Raw genomic sequence first — 20,524 nt, forward strand, 5'->3', positions numbered from 1 at the left:
AAATGCAGATCCCTGTACAAGGATTAAAGGGTAAAAACCAGGGGACTGCCAGGATAACGCACTTAGGAGTAGCCCAAAGCCAAATCTGTTGGTTGACACAGTGAATCCACACCCACTGCCATAACAATGTACAGAGTAACACATTTTATAAATGCCTGAGATGTGAAGCAGGTGATGTGGCTGAGCTCAAAAACACCCATGACAACAGTAAGCAAATCTCTAGAGCAAACTAGACTGCAAATCACCATGCAAGTGCTGATCTTCACCTTTGGGACATAAACAAGAAGACTCAAGCTTTGGTTATAAGTATGACATTTTCAATGACGAGTCAAAAATAGGTGACACTAAAGTTTAGGTCACTTTGGGTGAAAGTATGAAAATCGAAGGCCTCTTTCACACGGGCGAGATTTCCGCGCGGAATCTGGACCCATTCATTTCTATGGGGCTGTGCAGATGAGCAGTGATTTTCACGCATCACTTGTGCATTGCGTGAAAATCGCAGCGTGCTCTATTTTATGCGTTTTTCACGCAATGCAGGCCCCATAGCAGTGAATGGGGCTGCGTGAAAATCGCAAGCATCCACAAGCAAGTGCAGATGCGGTGCGATTTTTGACGCACGGTTGCTAGGAGACGATCGGGATGGGGACCCGATCTTTATTATTTTCCCTTATAACATGGTTATAACAAGGGAAAATAATAGCATTCTTTATACAGAATGCTTAGTAAAAAAAGGGCTGGAGGGGTTAAAAAAAATTACAAATAATTTAACTCACCTCATCCACTTGTTTGCGCAGCCCGGCTTCTCTTCTTCTTCTTTGAGGAAAAGGACCTGTGGTGACGGCACTGTGATCATCACATGGTCCATCACATGATCCATCACCATGGTGGTGGATCATGTGATGGACCATGTGATGAGCGCAGTGACGTCATCAAAGGTTCTTCACCCAGGTCCTGAAGAAAGAAGAGAAGCCAGGCTGCGCGAACAAGTGGATTAAGGTGAGTTAAATAATTTTTTCTTTTCTTTAACCCCTCCAGCCCTATTTTACTAAGCATTCTGTTTTAAGAATGCTATTATTTTCCCTTATAACCATGTTATAAGGGAAAAAAATAGAATCTACACAACCTGAACTTCAGTGAAGAAGTTCAGGTCTGGGTACCACATTCAGTTTTTTATCACTCTCATGCAAAACTCATTGCACCCACGTGATAAAAACTGAACAACGGAACGCAAAAACTGACTGAAATTGCGTACCTTCTCGCACAGGTTTGCCGCAATGCACCCGGGACGCACCCTGAGCCAAAATGTGACACCCGTGTTAAAGAGGCCTAAGAGGGTTAGGGTCCATTCACACGTCCATGTGTGTTTTGCAGATCCACGTATCCATGGATCCACAAAACACGGACACCGGCAATGTGCGTTCCGTATTTTGCGGACCGCACATTGCCGGCACTCAATAGAAAATGTGTATTCTTGTCCACAATTGCGGACAAGAATAGGACATGTTCTATTTTTTTTCGGGAACGGAAGTGCGGATCCGCAATTCTGGATCCGGGCAGCACATCGTGCGGCCCCATAGAAATAAATAGGTCCTCAATTCCGTTCTGCAAAATGCAGAACAGAATTGCGGATGTGTGAATAGACCCTTAGGCCTCTTTCACATGGGCGTCACGTTTTGGCTCCGGGTGCGTCCCGGGTGCATTGCGGCAAACCCGCGCGAGTAGGTATGCAATTTCAGTCAGTTTTGACTGTGATTGCGTTCCGTTGTTCAGTTTTTATTGCACGGGTACAATGCGTTTTGCATGCTCGTGATAAAAAACTGATTGTGGTACCCAGACCCAAACTTCTTCACTGAAGTTCAGGTTTGGGTTCAAGGTTCTGTAGATGGATGATGGATCATGTGATGGACCATGTGATGAGCGCAGTGACGTCACCACAGGTCCTTTTCCTCACAGATGAAGACAGAAGAGAAGCCGGGCTGCGCGAACAAGTGGATTAAGGTGAGTTAAATAAAAACATTTTTAACCCCATCAGCCCTATTTTAGTAAGCATTCTGTTTAAAGAATGCTATTATTGAATGCTATTATTTTCCCTTATAACCAAGTTATAAGGGAAAATAATAATGATCGAGTCGCCATCCCGATCGTCTCCTAGCAACCGTGCGTGAAAATCGCACCGCATCCGCACTTGCTTGCGGATGCTTGCGATTTTTACGCAGCCTTATTCACTGCTATGGGGCCAGCGTGGCGTGAGAAACGCATAAAATAGAGCATGCTATGATTTTCACGTAACACACAAGTGATGCGTGAGAATCACTGCTCATGTGCACAGCCCCATAGAAATGAATGGGTCCGGATTTCACCGGAGTTCACCTCACGCATTGCACCTATGCGGAAATCTCGCCCGTGTGAAAGAGGCCTTAGGCGTCATATTTTTGGCCCGGATAAGAGGCGGGTGCGTTACGGGAACATGCGCGATTTTTCTGCGCAAGTGCAAAACATTGTAATGCGTTTTGCACTCGCAAGAGAAAAATCGCGCATGTTTGGTACCCAAATCCGAACTTCTTCAAAGAAGTTCGGGCTTGGGATTGATGTTCTTAAGATTGTTTTATTTTATAAGGGAAAATAATAGCATTCTGAATACAGAATGCATAGTATAATAGTGCTGGAGGGGTTAAAATAAATAAATAAATTAACTCACCTTCTCCTCTTGATCGCGTAGTTCCCGGTCTCTTCTTTACTAGCTGTGGGCTAAAGGACCTGTGGTGACGTCAGATCACATGCTCCAATCACATGGTCCATCACCGTGGTGATGGAGAATATGATCTGACGTCAACACAGGTCCTTTAGCCCACAGCTAGTAAAGAAGAGACCGGGAACTACGCGATCAAGAGGAGAAGGTATTCATTTTTTTATTTTATTTTTACCCCTCCAGCACTATTATACTATGCATTCTGTATTCAGAATGCTATTATTTTCCCTTATAACCATGTTATAAGGGAAAATAATACAGTGAATAGACTGTCACCTAGCAACCATGCGTGAAAATCGCACCGCATCTGCACTTGCTTGCGGATGCTTGCGATTTTCACGCAACCCCATTCATTTCTATGGGGCCTGCATTACGTGAATATAGAACATGCTGCGATTTTCACGCAACACATAAGTGATGCGTGAAAATCACCGCTCATGTGAACAGCCCCATAGAAATTAATGGGTCCGGATTCAGTGCAGGTGCAATGCGTTCAACTCACGCATCGCACCCGTGCGGAATACTCGCTCGTGTGAAAGGGGCCTTAATGTGGAGAGTCAGTGTACCCCACCCCCACTTACCCTGGCATGCACTGTATCCTTCAACTGTATATAGCTGACAGTGGTCATGTCTTGCTAAATCTATGTGATGAGCCACTTGTACATTGTACCTCCAAACTGTTTAATGTACGAGTAGGTGTGGTTTGCCAGAAATGGGACATGGCTTAAGATGTGACAATGTGTGCCAAAATTGTAAGCCAACTATTAGGTGACATAAACTTAGACTAGATAGCATACATGTGCATCAAAGGTATCAGCACCAGCCACTTTGATAACTTGGCTCCATTTTTAGGCTGTTGTCTAAGTTCAGACGTACATATGCAGGTGTACTTTTACTTGCATCTTAACTTGCAACTCATTTTTACAAATCCCTCCAGGTTTACGCTCTATCAGAAGCTCCCTACCAGCAGGTATAGCTGAGGTACGGTAAGGGGAATCATGCATAAGCAGAAGAAGTAAACGGAGAGGTTCAAAAGCATAATGGTATTGGTCACTCTACAAATTATAAAACACAATGTTATGGTTCAGATTATATTGAGGGCGATTTTCCCACACGCACTTGCTGAGACGAGGGGACCACTGGGCTGCTGAATACACACAAATTCAGATGGGGATGGCTGCTATGGTTTTAGTGCCAAAACTCTCTGCACCACCCTCCCAGCATGCTAGCTCCTTCTTCTGCACTTCCCTCTTGGTTGGACATTTCTCCTGACCGCCTTCTCTGAGGCCTACTTATTGATTCATACTCTGGGACTATGGCACGACACTCTATAAAGGCCACCAGGGTGTCATTTGTCAGCCAGACATCACTCCAAATGTCACTCACAATCTAGTAAGAGACAACCCCTCTTATCAGTTCCACTTGAGGAGATCCTCTCCCAGTAACATCACTGTTACAGGCTTTAGCCACAAGGAGTCCCCCCTCCCCTTGGGCACCAACTACAATGAATTATTTATTTATTTTACTCACTTTTATAGCACTGACATTACAGACATTAGCGTCTCTTACTGTGCCCAATGGGGCTCCCAATCTAAGCTCCCTACCAGTATGTCTTTGGAATGTGCGAGAAAGCTATGCAAACACAGGGAGAACATACATACAAACTCCATGCAGATGTTCTCCTTGGTCATATTCAAACCTAGGACTCCAGCGCTACAAGGCACCATTCTCACACATGAGCATTACTAAGTATCTTTTTTAAAGGTACAAACATAGTACAATGAAATCTTAATCTTTTCAACCAAATAAGGCTGAGATGACATCACCTTTTAGCTTTCCATTCTTCTGATCCATCAGAAGAACAGAGAAAGAGGAAAAAAACAGGATCCTGTTGCATCAGTTGTCATCCGCCTGAGCCATTTCCATCCGAGATCAGTTTTTTAAGACGGAAACAAAAGTACTGCATGCAGGACTTTTTTCGCCTGTTTAAAAAACGGATCTCAGACGCAAATAGCTCAAACGGATGACAACTAATGCAATAGGATGCTTTTTTGTTTTTACAGTATACCGTTTTTTTTTCTTTCTCTCTCTCTTCTTCTAAAGGAAGGAGAACGGAAAGCTAAACGATAATGTAAACTCAGCCTAAGGCTCCATTCACATGTCCGCGGCACGGAATTGCAGACCCATTCATTTCTATGGGGCAGCACGATGTGCTGCCCGGACACGAAATTGCGGATACTCACTTCCGGGTCCACACTTCCGTTCCGCAAAAAAATAGAACATGTCCTATTCTTGTCCGCAATTGCGGACAAGAACAGGCATATTCTATTAGTGTCGGCAATGTGCGGTTCGCAAAATGTGGATCGCACATTGCCGCTGTCCGTGTTTTGCGGATCCATGGATCCGCAATACACGTTGCGGACGTGTGAATGGAGCCTAAGGATACTTTCACACTTTCACACAGCAAAAACGCTTCCGTTACTGATAATACAACCATCTGCATCCGTTATGTATGGATCCGGTTGTATTATCTGTAACATAGCAAAGACAGATCCGTCATGAACTCCATTGAAAGTCAATGGGAGAAGGATCCATTTTCTATTGTGTCAGATTGTGTCAGAGAAAATGGATCCATCCCCATCGACTGTGGGTCAATGGGGATGGATCCATTTTCTCATTTTCTCTGTGGATCCCCATTGACTGTGGGTGACTTGATTGTGGGTCATGATCTATCATGTGAGTCATGATGGATCCGTCTTGCACCCCATCCCATGACGGAAAGAACACTGCAGCTTGCTGCGGTTTGCTCTCTGGTATGAGAATGCAACCAAATAGAACGGAATGCAATACCGGAAAATAGAAACGCTAGTGTGAAAGTAGCCTTAGTCTGCGATGAAAGGGAAAGAATGTAGACAACTTGTCAACTTGTTAACTATGGTAACTCCAACATAGTGGAGATGAGCGAATCAGTTAATACTAATCGATTCACTCATCAGAGTTCTTGAGCAGCAAGGGGCTGGCATCACTGGTCATGTGACAGAAGGGGCGTCATGTGACTAGGAAGAGCGGCCTATTCAAACAGGCAATTTGCTGGCCACAGGTTGCCTGTGATTGATATTGTCTCAATATCTGGATAACCTCACTAGCCCTCCACTGCTTTCTCTATACTGGATTCTTTGTCCATGTTATCTTGGTCTTACCTGCCTTGTGGCTATTTTTGTGGCTGCCGATCTGTCACTAGTTTATTATCTTCCTCTTGGTCTTCCCTCCCGTATAGACCCCTGCACTTATTTAGGAAAGGACTGTCGACCAGTTGTGGGCCGCCGCTTAGGGCGGATTGTGCAAGCAGGTAGGGACAGTGGGACAGCCAAGTTTAGGGTTCACTGCTCCATACCGTGACAGCAGTGGTGCAGCAGCAGAGCCTCTGAGCTTGCTCCGCTACTCGGCATAACGGCACATGTGCGAGTTTAACAGTGCCAGGCGAGATGTCAGGCCCAGTCAATCAAAGGGGAGGGGGGAGCCTCAGGAGCAGTGGGGCCAACCCCTCACTGCACAACAATTCTGTTTCATGAACAAATCGGTTTGTACAAATGGATTCACTCATCTCTAAAACACGGTCAATGTCCACATTCTGTAACGAGACATACACATTACCATATTACATTTGAAACAATCCTGAAGTCACTCTGGTAGGGTGGGTGCTAGTCCTCCCTCCTACATGTCAGCTTACCTTTGCACTATCCGGGCCTGAGGACCTTTACATGGAGGTTTCCTGGAATCTTCAATTACACTAAGCATTTGGCAGCGAAGGGCACTCATCTGTTCTTGGTTTTTCAGCAAATAGATTCCACGTCCCTGATTCAGTCCAGTCGGTTTACAGATCCATGTTTGTCCATCTGGATAAAAAATTGAATAAGGAACCAGTTATATAATTAATCATAAGATATATCCTGCCATATGAACATAGCTACTGGGGTTGTTTCCACAATCTAGTTTTATAAAAGAGCAATCAATAGAATTAAATTATAATATAAAATCACCAGGGAATACTATTACTTATACAATGATGTAAAAGAACTGAGGCAGTGTGTCTCATAACTAAAACCAGAAAGCAAGGCAAAGATTAAACCGCTTCACCAGGAATTACCATTGACCAAGATGTAGGGTAAAAAAGCAGATTAAAGGGATTTCCAGGATTTTAACATTGATGTTAGGATAGGTCATTAGTATCAGATTTCCTAGGGTCCGACTCCTGGTATTTCCACTAATCAGCTGATTGCAGAGAATGCTGCATATTAGAACCAAGGAAAGCTCCATACCCTGTGTAGTGGAAGTACCAGATAACTGCAGCTCAGTCCTATACAAGTGATTGAGGAAAGAGCTGCAGTTACCAGGCTCAGCCACTACTCAGTGCGGGGAGTTGTGCACAGCTCCAGTGAGCCGATCGGCAGGGGTGCTGTGTGTCGGACTCCCACCAAACTTATATTGATCACCTATTCTAAAGATAGGTCATTAATATAAAAGTTCTGGAAAACTCCTTTAAGCCGACATTCCACAGGACCGTACATCATATAGCAGTTGTGCTTGCTATTGCAGCTCAGCCCCATTGACCTGAATGGCGCTGAGCTGTAACTCAGCCATGTGATTGATGTATGGTGACGCCACATGGCCTAGGAAAAGGCTGCAGCACTCCCGGAGTGCCCTGCCTCTCCTAACAGCTGACCGGCGGAGGTCCCGGGCATCAGGCCCCCTCCAATCTGAAATAGATCAAACATCCAGAGGATAGGTCATCAATAGTAATTCCTGGATAACCCCTTTAAGGCTCCCAGGGCTGCCAAAAGTCACTGCCCGCAATAGTTAAGCTGTGCCTGCAATAGTGCTTAATAGGCAACCAGTAAAAATCCCATAGACAACAATAGTATACTTATTGAAGTCTATGGTATATACAATCAAAAGATCACAGACTCAATTCCCCAAAAGGACTGAACGTGAAAAAAATGAAAAAATAAAAAAGAGAAAATTCTAAAGATTTACATATAAAAATAAAAAAATAAACGTAATCAGTATTGCCACTTCTGAAAACGTTCAAACTATTAAAATATAAAAATATTTCTCATTCACATTGAATGCCGCAACGGGAATAAAAGAAAAATGGACAATTTGCAGTTTTTTTTCTGTCACCTTGCCACCAATTAATTGAATTAAATGTGATCAAAAAGTTGTACGTACCCTAAAATGTTATAAATAGAAATTACAGCCTACTCCGCAAAAATCAATCCCTCACACAGCTCTGTAGAAGGGAAATAATGTCATCATGTCATTTTTAGCGAACAGTGAACACCATAAAATCAAACCTCAAAAACCAAACGCTAAATTGCATTTATTTTCTAATTTCACCTCATAAAGAATTTTTGTTTCCCATTGTTAAATATAAGATATGGTACGTAAAATTGTGCCATTGCAAAATACAGTCTGTCCTATCAAAAAATTTGCCCTCATATGGCTATGTTAACAACAAAGTAAAAAAAAGGTTATGGCAGGAAGGAAGGTAGGAAAAAAATGCAAAAGCAAAAATTGTCCAGATCCTGAGGGTGTGAAGAACTATATCCCAAGACATTAGGCAATGAGGAAAATCATACAAACGAGATCATGCGAACGGAGGCACCCCACCCCCACTACCGGGGGAGGGAAAGGTTCCCTGTGTGAACGGACCAGTAGTACACATGCCTTACCACCATTCTATTCACTATCTATGGGACTGTTGAGTGTGGCACTCGGTTACCTCCCGGCTAAGTCCCATAGAAGTGGATGGGGCAGTGGTCAAGCATCCTCCATTCACAAAAAGGACTCAAGAGATCCCTGATCTTGTGATCGCTGGGGATCCCCTATACATCACCTACATTTACATTGTACATATAGTATATTTAGGGTGGGGGGGGTCAGAGGGTGATGAACATGTCCTGGATATGTGCAATGTTTTTTAGTGTGTAGGTGCATCTTTGTTAGGCCTTGTTCACATGAATGTAAGCCGCCCGTGCTGTGTAGCAAATAGCAGTCCGCAAAGCACAGGCACCGGCCGCATGAATCCCATATTGCAGCGCGGACCCATTGACTTGAATGAATTTGCAATCCGCAATATATGGGAAAAGACAGGACACGTCTTATCTTTAGCGGTATGGAGGCACGGACCCCAAAGTCCACGGAAACGCTTCCCAATGCTTCCGTGGGTTTTCGATCTGTGCCTTTGCTGCGATCCGTATCTTATGGACCTATTCAAGTCAATGGGTCCCCATCTGTGATATGAAATTCACACGGCCAGTGCCTATATATTGCGGAACCACCATCTGCAGTCCACAATACAGGCATGGACGGCTTATGGTCGTGTCAATGAGGCCTGAGAAAATACATACAGTCATGTGAAAAAATTAGGACACCCTTTGAAAGCATGTGGTTTTTTGTAACATTTTTAATAAAAGGTTATTTCATCTCCGTTTCAACAATACAGAGAGATTAAAGTAATCCGACTAAACAAAGAAAACTGAAGAAAAGTCTTTTCAAGATCTTCTGTAAATGTCATTCTACAAAAATGCCTATTCTTTTTTTTTTTTTTTTTTTTTTGAATTATATTTATTTATCATTTTCTTCTTATTAAAACATAACATAGTCAACCATTACAAAAATACATCTATATGCCATCATAAATTACAAGCGGGTATCTTAACAATAAAGTTATACACCTTTATAAACTACGAAGACATACTCCAATAATTTATCCCCGTTCAATTTAACTTTTAAAGAACCTCATATAACATCCCCCCCCCCCTCCCTTCCCCAAGAAAAAACCTCCCCTCCCTCCCCTCCACCCCTTTTTGGTTGTCTTGGGAGTATCCGAAAGGCCTTTCCTTTCAGTAACCTCTCTTCAGAAACCTTGTAGTTCCGTCCCTTATACTTTTCCTTATTTGTTCATGGCTTCATCTGCCTGGCTTTCTCATAACTTGTCACCCGTTCACATAAATTTTTCCAGTCCGCCACATTTGGCGGGCTGTCAACTCCCCATCCTCTGGCCAAGACTACTCGTGCCAACATCAGACCTTTTTCCCATTTTCTCTCCCTTTCTCTGTCCCCCCCAATTCTTCTAGTGTCTCCCAGGACTGCAATACTAATCTCAAAAGGGGCCGGTTTCCCTGTCTCTCTCTCAAGGTACTGAAAAACTTGCGACCAATACCCCTGTAGAATCGGGCAGAACCAGATCAAATGAACGAAATCGGCCCCCTCCTCTCCACACTTCCAACATTTTGCATCTCCAGTTTTATACATCTTACTCTTAACCCTTGGGGTAACATAGGTCCGGTGAAGAATAAAGAACTGCGTCAATCGAAAACCGCTGGATATTGTGCTCCTTTTAACATTTTTGTAGATATTTCTCCAGTCCAAAATTAAGGGTGCCACATCTTGTGCCCATTTCTTTTCACTGTTGAATCTAATCACCCCTCCCAAACCCTTCTTTATCCTTTTATAAATCTGTGAAATTGAAACTTTACTCCCTATTCCCTGATAGCAAAAATCAACAAAATCTGAGTGCATTATGATAAAGTATTCTTTATTCTTTGTTTTGTCAAAAGCGTGTTTCAATCTGCTATATCTAAACCATGTGAAAAAGTCTTTATCTGTACTTAAACCCATTTCCTCTAGTGTCTTCAACTTTCCTTCCACTACTATTTGAGGTACGAATCTAATACCCTTTTTTTCCCAAAACAAATAATCCTCAAAGTTCAAAAATTCTTTTAAGTTAATATTTCCCCAAATAGGTGAGACCCTTAATGTGTGCTTTATTCCTAATAATTTTTTTATATTCACCCAAACTAAGTGTACCATCTTATTAATTGGGCATTGCCTCCCCTTAATTTTTATAATTCCTGCTTCCAATGTACCAATGATGTTATATCGAGGCGTTCCCAGCTCCCTTTCCAGGAAGCGTCGCAGTCTATCGTCTTCCATCATTAGCCACTGGAGCTGTGATGCAAAATAATAGCCCCTGAAACTTGGGATGGACAGACCTCCGTCTTCCTCGCCCAGCCATAGGTATTTCTGCTTCAACCTAACCCTTTTCCTTCCCCAGATAAGGTCATTCATCGCACCTTCTAATGCATTAAAAAAATGGTCACCTATCCAAATTGGGCACGAGGAGATAACATACAAAATCTGTGGTAATAAAACCATCTTTATTATTGCTATTCGGTCCACTTGTCGAATCAGCAGCTTTTGCCAGACACTTGTTTTTTCCCTAACCCTTTTTAATAGAGGTTCAATATTGAGTTCTAAATACTCCTGTATCCTTGAGCTAACTTTTATTCCCAGGTATTCAAACGATTCCGTAGGTTTCAAGACTTTAATGTTAATTTCCTCCTGCCCAATTTCCTGACCAATTGGAAGCAGCACCGACTTCGTCCAGTTCACCTTGAAGCCGGAGACATGGCCAAACTGGTTAACTACCTCCATCAGATGCTGTACCATTGATATTCCTCCATCCACAAAAAACAGGATATCGTCAGCGTATAGGCATATCTTATCCAGTGCACCATCTCCCCCAAATCCCCTAATTTTTCCATCTGCTCGGATCTTACAAGCTAATGGCTCAACAAATATAGCGAACAATAGTGGGGAGAGTGGGCACCCCTGACGGGTTCCCCTCTGCAGGGGTATTGCCTCCGATATTACTCCATTAATCCTAACCCTAACTTTCGAGTTATTATATAAAAGCTGTACCCATTTAATAAATTTTTCCCCCAAATTGAACTCATGCATAGCCCTCCAGAGGTATGCCCACTCCACCCTGTCAAACGCTTTTTCAGCGTCCAAAGACAGGATGGAGTGGGCACCCTCCCCAGCCATCTGCATATTCAACAATGTCCGTCTGATATTCGTCCTCGCCTGACGCTTAGGTACGAAACCAGTCTGATCTGGGTGTATTAATGTCTCAATAACTTTTTTTAAGCGGTTTGCCAGCAACTTAGCACATATCTTAAAGTCGGTGTTGAGGAGAGAGATGGGGCGATATGACTCCACCTTTTTCTCATCCTTCCTAGGGATGAGCGAACTCGAACTGTATAGTTCGGGTTCGTACCGAATTTTGGGGTGTCCGTGACACGGACCCGAACCCGGACATTTTCGTAAAAGTCCGGGTTCGGGTTCGGTGTTCGTCGCTTTCTTGGCGCTTTTGTGACGCTTTCTTGGCGCTTTTTGAAAGGCTGCAAAGCAGCCAATCAACAAGCGTCATACTACTTGCCCCAAGAGGCCATCACAGCCATGCCTACTATTGGCATGGCTGTGATTGGCCAGAGCACCATGTGACCCAGCCTCTATTTAAGCTGGAGTCACATAGCGCCGCCCGTCACTCTGCTCTGATTAGCGTAGGGAGAGGTTGCGGCTGCGACAGTAGGGCGAGATTAGGCAGATTAACTCCTCCAAAGGACTTGATTAACTGATCGATCTGCAGCTGTGGATCATTGAGCTGCTGATCCTCAATTGCTCACTGTTTTTAGGCTGCCCAGACCGTTTGTCAGTCACATTTTTCTGGGGTGATCGGCGGCCATTTTGTGTCTTGTGGTGCGCCAGCACAAGCTGCGACCAAGTGCATTTAACCCTCAATGGTGTGGTTGTTTTTTGGCTAAAGCCTACATCAGGGTGAAGCTGTCACACCAAGTGCATTTAACCAGCAATAGTCTGTTCATTTTTTGGCCATATACAAAATCAGGGGCAAGCTGCGCCTGTCACCAAGTGCATTTAACCCTCAATGGTGTGGTTGTTTTTTGGCTAAAGCCTACATCAGGGTGAAGCTGTCACACCAAGTGCATTTAACCAGCAATAGTCTGTTCATTTTTTGGCCATATACAAAATCAGGGGCAAGCTGCGCCTGTCACCAAGTGCATTTAACCCTCAATGGTGTGGTTGTTTTTTGGCTAAAGCCTACATCAGGGTGAAGCTGTCACACCAAGTGCATTTAACCAGCAATAGTCTGTTCATTTTTTGGCCATATACAAAATCAGGGGCAAGCTGCGCCTGTCACCAAGTGCATTTAACCCTCAATGGTGTGGTTGTTTTTTGGCTAAAGCCTACATCAGGGTGAAGCTGTCACACCAAGTGCATTTAACCAGCAATAGTCTGTTCATTTTTTGGCCATATACAAAATCAGGGGCAAGCTGCGCCTGTCACCAAGTGCATTTAACCCTCAATGGTGTGGTTGTTTTCTGGCTAAAGCCTACATCAGGGTGAAGCTGTCACACCAAGTGCATTTAACCAGCAATAGTCTGTTTATTTTTTGGCCATATACTACATCAGGGGCAAGCTGCGCCCGTCACCAAGTGCATTTAACCCTCAGTAGTGTGGTTGGTCAAGCTGTGACACCAAGTGCATTTAACCAGCAATAGTCTGTTCATTTTTTGGCCATATACTACATCAGGGGCAAGCTGCGCCCGTCACCAAGTGCATTTAACCAGCAATAGTGTGGTTATTTTTTGGCCATATCCCAGTCTAATTCTGTCACTAAATCCATACCGGTCACCCAGCGCCTAAATACTAGGCCTCAAATTTATATCCCGCTAAATCTCTCGTTACTGCTGTCCTGTTGTAGCTGGGAAAGTTATTTAGTGTCCGTCAAAGCACATTTTTTGTTCTGGGTTGAAGTACAATTCCCAATTTAGCAATTTCATAATTTAGTGGTTTCTGCTATATCAGAGCTATTTGAAATCTATCCCTAAAAGGGTATATAATATTCAAGGTGCACATTGGGTCATTCAGAATAACTTCACACACACCCGCTACTGTGTATTTTCAAGTCTAATTCTGTCACTAAACCCATACCTGTCACCCAGCGCCTAAATACTAGGCCTCAAATTTATATCCTGCTAAATCTCTCGTTACCGCTGTCCTGTTGTAGCTGGGAAAGTTATTTAGTGTCCTTCAAAGCACATTTTTTGTTCTGGGTTGAAGTACAATTCCCAATTTAGCAATTTCATAATTTAGTGGTTTCTGCTATATCAGAGCTATTTGAAATCTATCCCTAAAAGGGTATATAATATTCAAGGTGCACATTGGGTCATTCAGAATAACTTCACACACACCCGCTACTGTGTATTTTCAAGTCTAATTCTGTCACTAAACCCATACCTGTCACCCAGCGCCTAAATACTAGGCCTCAAATTTATATCCTGCTAAATCTCTCGTTACCGCTGTCCTGTTGTAGCTGGGAAAGTTATTTAGTGTCCGTCAAAGCACATTTTTTGTTCTGGGTTGAAATACAATTCCCAATTTAGCAATTTCATAATTTAGTGGTTTCTGCTATATCAGAGCTATTTGAAATCTATCCCTAAAAGGGTAGATCATATTGAAGGTGCACATAGGGTCATTCAGAATAACTTCACACACACCCGCTACTGTGTATTTCCAAGTCTAATTCTGTCACTAAACCCATACCTGTCACCCAGCGCCTAAATACTAGGCCTCAAATTTATATCCCGCTAAATCTCTCGTTACCGCTGTCCTGTTGTAGCTGGGAAAGTTATTTAGTGTCCGTCAAAGCACATTTTTTGTTCTGGGTTGAAGTACAATTCCCAATTTAGCAATTTCATAATTTAGTGGTTTCTGCTATATCAGAGCTATTTGAAATCTATCCCTAAAAGGGTATATAATATTCAAGGTGCACATTGGGTCATTCAGAATAACTTCACACACACCCGCTACTGTGTATTTCCAAGTCTAATTCTGTCACTAAACCCATACCTGTCACCCAGCGCCTAAATACTAGGCCTCAAATTTATATCCTGCTAAATCTCTCGTTACCGCTGTACTGTTGTTGCTTGGAAAGATATTTAGTGTCCGTCAAAGCACATTTTTTGTTCTGGGTTGAAGTACAATTCCCAATTTAGCAATTTCATAATTTAGTGGTTTCTGCTATATCAGAGCTATTTGAAATCTATCCCTAAAAGGGTATATAATATTCAAGGTGCACATTGGGTCATTCAGAATAACTTCACACACACCCGCTACTGTGTATTTTCAAGTCTAATTCTGTCACTAAACCCATACCTGTCACCCAGCGCCTAAATACTAGGCCTCAAATTTATATCCTGCTAAATCTCTCGTTACCGCTGTCCTGTTGTAGCTGGGAAAGTTATTTAGTGTCCGTCAAAGCACATTTTTTCTTCTGGGTTGAAATACAATTCCCAATTTAGCAATTTCATAATTTAGTGGTTTCTGCTATATCAGAGCTATTTGAAATCTATCCCTAAAAGGGTAGATCATATTGAAGGTGCACATAGGGTCATTCAGAATAACTTCACACACACCCGCTACTGTGTATTTCCAAGTCTAATTCTGTCACTAAACCCATACCTGTCACCCAGCGCCTAAATACTAGGCCTCAAATTTATATCCCGCTAAATCTCTCGTTACCGCTGTCCTGTTGTAGCTGGGAAAGTTATTTAGTGTCCGTCAAAGCACATTTTTTGTTCTGGGTTGAAGTACAATTCCCAATTTAGCAATTTCATAATTTAGTGGTTTCTGCTATATCAGAGCTATTTGAAATCTATCCCTAAAAGGGTATATAATATTCAAGGTGCACATTGGGTCATTCAGAATAACTTCACACACACCCGCTACTGTGTATTTCCAAGTCTAATTCTGTCACTAAACCCATACCTGTCACCCAGCGCCTAAATACTAGGCCTCAAATTTATATCCTGCTAAATCTCTCGTTACCGCTGTACTGTTGTTGCTTGGAAAGATATTTAGTGTCCGTCAAAGCACATTTTTTGTTCTGGGTTGAAGTACAATTCCCAATTTAGCAATTTCATAATTTAGTGGTTTCTGCTATATCAGAGCTATTTGAAATCTATCCCTAAAAGGGTATATAATATTCAAGGTGCACATTGGGTCATTCAGAATAACTTCACACACACCCGCTACTGTGTATTTTCAAGTCTAATTCTGTCACTAAACCCATACCTGTCACCCAGCGCCTAAATACTAGGCCTCAAATTTATATCCTGCTAAATCTCTCGTTACCGCTGTACTGTTGTTGCTGGGCAAGATATTTAGTGTCCGTCAAAGCACATTTTTTGTTCTGGGTTGAAATACAATTCCCAATTTAGCAATTTCATAATTTAGTGGTTTCTGCTATATCAGAGCTATTTGAAATCTATCCCTAAAAGGGTATATAATATTCAAGGTGCACATTGGGTCATTCAGAATAACTTCACACACACCCGCTACTGTGTATTTCCAAGTCTAATTCTGTCACTAAACCCATACCTGTCACCCAGCGCCTAAATACTAGGCCTCAAATTTATATCCTGCTAAATCTCTCGTTACCGCTGTACTGTTGTTGCTGGGCAAGATATTTAGTGTCCGTCAAAGCACATTTTTTGTTCTGGGTTGAAATACAATTCCCAATTTAGCAATTTCATAATTTAGTGGTTTCTGCTATATCAGAGCTATTTGAAATCTATCCCTAAAAGGGTATATAATATTCAAGGTGCACATTGGGTCATTCAGAATAACTTCACACACACCCGCTACTGTGTATTTCCAAGTCTAATTCTGTCACTAAACCCATACCTGTCACCCAGCGCCTAAATACTAGGCCTCAAATTTATATCCTGCTAAATCTCTCGTTACCGCTGTACTGTTGTTGCTGGGCAAGATATTTAGTGTCCGTCAAAGCACATTTTTTGTTCTGGGTTGAAATACAATTCCCAATTTAGCAATTTCATAATTTAGTGGTTCCTGCTATATCAGAGCTATTTGAAATCTATCCCAAAAAGGGTATATAATATTCAAGGTGCACATAGGGTCATTCAGAATAACTTCACACACACCCGCTACTGTGTATTTCCAAGTCTAATTCTGTCACTAAACCCATACCTGTCACCCAGCGCCTAAATACTAGGCCTCAAATTTATATCCTGCTAAATCTCTCGTTACCGCTGTACTGTTGTTGCTGGGCAAGATATTTAGTGTCCGTCAAAGCACATTTTTTGTTCTGGGTTGAAATACAATTCCCAATTTAGCAATTTCATAATTTAGTGGTTTCTGCTATATCAGAGCTATTTGAAATCTATCCCTAAAAGGGTATATAATATTCAAGGTGCACATTGGGTCATTCAGAATAACTTCACACACACCCGCTACTGTGTATTTCCAAGTCTAATTCTGTCACTAAACCCATACCTGTCACCCAGCGCCTAAATACTAGGCCTCAAATTTATATCCTGCTAAATCTCTCGTTACCGCTGTACTGTTGTTGCTGGGCAAGATATTTAGTGTCCGTCAAAGCACATTTTTTGTTCTGGGTTGAAATACAATTCCCAATTTAGCAATTTCATAATTTAGTGGTTCCTGCTATATCAGAGCTATTTGAAATCTATCCCAAAAAGGGTATATAATATTCAAGGTGCACATAGGGTCATTCAGAATAACTTCACACACACGCTTCTGTGCATTTCCAAGTCTAATTCTGTCACTAAATCCATACCGGTCACCCAGCGCCTAAATACTAGGCCTCAAATTTATATCCCGCTGAATTTGAATACAATACATTGGGCCAAATAATATATTTGTTGTTGTGGTGAACCATAACAATGAGAAAAACATCTAGTAAGGGACGCGGACGTGGACATGGTCGTGGTGGTGTTAGTGGACCCTCTGGTGCTGGGAGAGGACGTGGCCGTTCTGCCACATCCACACGTCCTAGTGTACCAACTACCTCAGGTCCCAGTAGCCGCCAGAATTTACAGCGATATATGGTGGGGCCCAATGCCGTTCTAAGGATGGTAAGGCCTGAGCAGGTACAGGCATTAGTCAATTGGGTGGCCGACAGTGGATCCAGCACGTTCACATTATCTCCCACCCAGTCTTCTGCAGAAAGCGCACAGATGGCGCCTGAAAACCAACCCCATCAGTCTGTCACATCACCCCCATGCATACCAGGGAAACTGTCTCAGCCTCAAGTTATGCAGCAGTCTCTTATGCTGTTTGAAGACTCCGCTGGCAGGGTTTCCCAAGGGCATCCACCTAGCCCTTCCCCAGCGGTGAAAGACATAGAATGCACTGACGCACAACCACTTATGTTTCCTGATGATGAGGACATGGGAATACCACCTCAGCATGTCTCTGATGATGACGAAACACAGGTGCCAACTGCTGCGTCTTTCTGCAGTGTGCAGACTGAACAGGAGGTCAGGGATCAAGACTGGGTGGAAGACGATGCAGGGGACGATGAGGTCCTAGACCCCACATGGAATGAAGGTCGTGCCACTGACTTTCACAGTTCGGAGGAAGAGGCAGTGGTGAGACCGAGCCAACAGCGTAGCAAAAGAGGGAGCAGTGGGCAAAAGCAGAACACCCGCCGCCAAGAGACTCCGCCTGCTACTGACCGCCGCCATCTGGGACCGAGCACCCCAAAGGCAGCTTCAAGGAGTTCCCTGGCATGGCACTTCTTCAAACAATGTGCTGACGACAAGACCCGAGTGGTTTGCACGCTGTGCCATCAGAGCCTGAAGCGAGGCATTAACGTTCTGAACCTGAGCACAACCTGCATGACCAGGCACCTGCATGCAAAGCATGAACTGCAGTGGAGTAAACACCTTAAAACCAAGGAAGTCACTCAGGCTCCCCCTGCTACCTCTTCTGCTGCTGCCGCCTCGGCCTATTCTGCTGCTGCCGCCTCGGCCTCTTCCTCCGCCTCTGGAGGAACGTTGGCACCTGCCGCCCAGCAAACAGGGGATGTACCACCAACACCACCACCACCACCTCCGTCACCAAGCGTCTCAACCATGTCACACGCCAGCGTTCAGCTCTCCATCTCACAAACATTTGATAGAAAGCGTAAATTCCCACCTAGCCACCCTCGATCCCTGGCCCTGAATGCCAGCATTTCTAAACTACTGGCCTATGAAATGCTGTCATTTAGGCTGGTGGACACAGACAGCTTCAAACAGCTCATGTCGCTTGCTGTCCCACAGTATGTTGTTCCCAGCCGGCACTACTTCTCCAAGAGAGCCGTGCCTTCCCTGCACAACCAAGTATCCGATAAAATCAAGTGTGCACTGCGCAACGCCATCTGTAGCAAGGTCCACCTAACCACAGATACGTGGACCAGTAAGCACGGCCAGGGACGCTATATCTCCCTAACTGCACACTGGGTAAATGTAGTGGCAGCTGGGCCCCAGGCGGAGAGCTGTTTGGCGCACGTCCTTCCGCCGCCAAGGATCGCAGGGCAACATTCTTTGCCTCCTGTTGCCACCTCCTCCTTCTCGGCTTCCTCCTCCTCTTCTTCCACCTGCTCATCCAGTCAGCCACACACCTTCACCACCAACTTCAGCACAGCCCGGGGTAAACGTCAGCAGGCCATTCTGAAACTCATATGTTTGGGGGACAGGCCCCACACCGCACAGGAGTTGTGGCGGGGTATAGAACAACAGACCGACGAGTGGTTGCTGCCGGTGAGCCTCAAGCCCGGCCTGGTGGTGTGTGATAATGGGCGAAATCTCGTTGCAGCTCTGGGACTAGCCAATTTGACGCACATCCCTTGCTTGGCGCATGTGCTGAATTTGGTGGTGCAGAAGTTCATACACAACTACCCCGACATGTCAGAGCTGCTGCATAAAGTGCGGGCCGTCTGTTCGCGCTTCCGGCGTTCACATCCTGCCGCTGCTCGCCTGTCTGCGCTACAGCGTAACTTCGGCCTTCCCGCTCACCGCCTCATATGCGACGTGCCCACCAGGTGGAACTCCACCTTGCACATGCTGGACAGACTGTGCGAGCAGCAGCAGGCCATAGTGGAGTTTCAGCTGCAGCACGCACGGGTCAGTCGCACTACAGAACAGCACCACTTCACCACCAATGACTGGGCCTCCATGCGAGACCTGTGTGCCCTGTTGCGCTGTTTCGAGTACTCCACCAACATGGCCAGTGGCGATGACACCGTTATCAGCGTTACAATACCACTTCTATGTCTCCTTGAGAAAACACTTAGGGCGATGATGGAAGAGGAGGTGGCCCAGGAGGAGGAGGAGGAGGAGGAGGAAGAGGGGTCATTTTTAGCACTTTCAGGCCAGTCTCTTCGAAGTGACTCAGAGGGAGGTTTTTGGCAACAGCAGAGGCCAGGTACAAATGTGGCCAGCCAGGGCCCACTACTGGAGGACGAGGAGGACGAGGATGAGGAGGAGGTGGAGGAGGATGAGGATGAAGCATGGTCACAGCGGGGTGGCACCCAACGCAGCTCGGGTCCATCACTGGTGCGTGGCTGGGGGGAAAGGCAGGACGATGACGATACGCCTCCCACAGAGGACAGCTTGTCCTTACCCCTGGGCAGCCTGGCACACATGAGCGACTACATGCTGCAGTGCCTGCGCAACGACAGCAGAGTTGCCCACATTTTAACCTGTGCGGACTACTGGGTTGCCACCCTGCTGGATCCACGCTACAAAGACAATGTGCCCACCTTACTTCCTGCACTGGAGCGTGATAGGAAGATGCGCGAGTACAAGCGCACGTTGGTAGACGCGCTACTGAGAGCATTCCCAAATGTCACAGGGGAACAAGTGGAAGCCCAAGGCCAAGGCAGAGGAGGAGCAAGAGGTCGCCAAGGCAGCTGTGTCACGGCCAGCTCCTCTGAGGGCAGGGTTAGCATGGCAGAGATGTGGAAAACTTTTGTCAACACGCCACAGCTAACTGCACCACCACCTGATACGCAACGTGTTAGCAGGAGGCAACATT

The 20,524-nt window shown here is 44.5% G+C and overlaps 1 protein-coding gene across 1 annotated transcript in view; it reads right to left on the minus strand.

The window, feature by feature from the left end:
- TTLL10 (tubulin tyrosine ligase like 10) overlaps window positions 1-20,524 on the minus strand; it is a 114,192-nt gene that overhangs the window by 42,895 nt on the left and 50,773 nt on the right. Inside the window, exon 6 of the mRNA XM_044277540.1 lies at window positions 6,480-6,645. Within this exon, the coding sequence (XP_044133475.1) occupies window positions 6,480-6,645 (166 nt within the window). The remainder of the gene's footprint in view (window positions 1-6,479; window positions 6,646-20,524) is intronic.

This window comes from Bufo gargarizans, chromosome 2 (assembly GCF_014858855.1).
Source record: "Bufo gargarizans isolate SCDJY-AF-19 chromosome 2, ASM1485885v1, whole genome shotgun sequence".
NCBI lineage: Eukaryota > Metazoa > Chordata > Amphibia > Anura > Bufonidae > Bufo > Bufo gargarizans.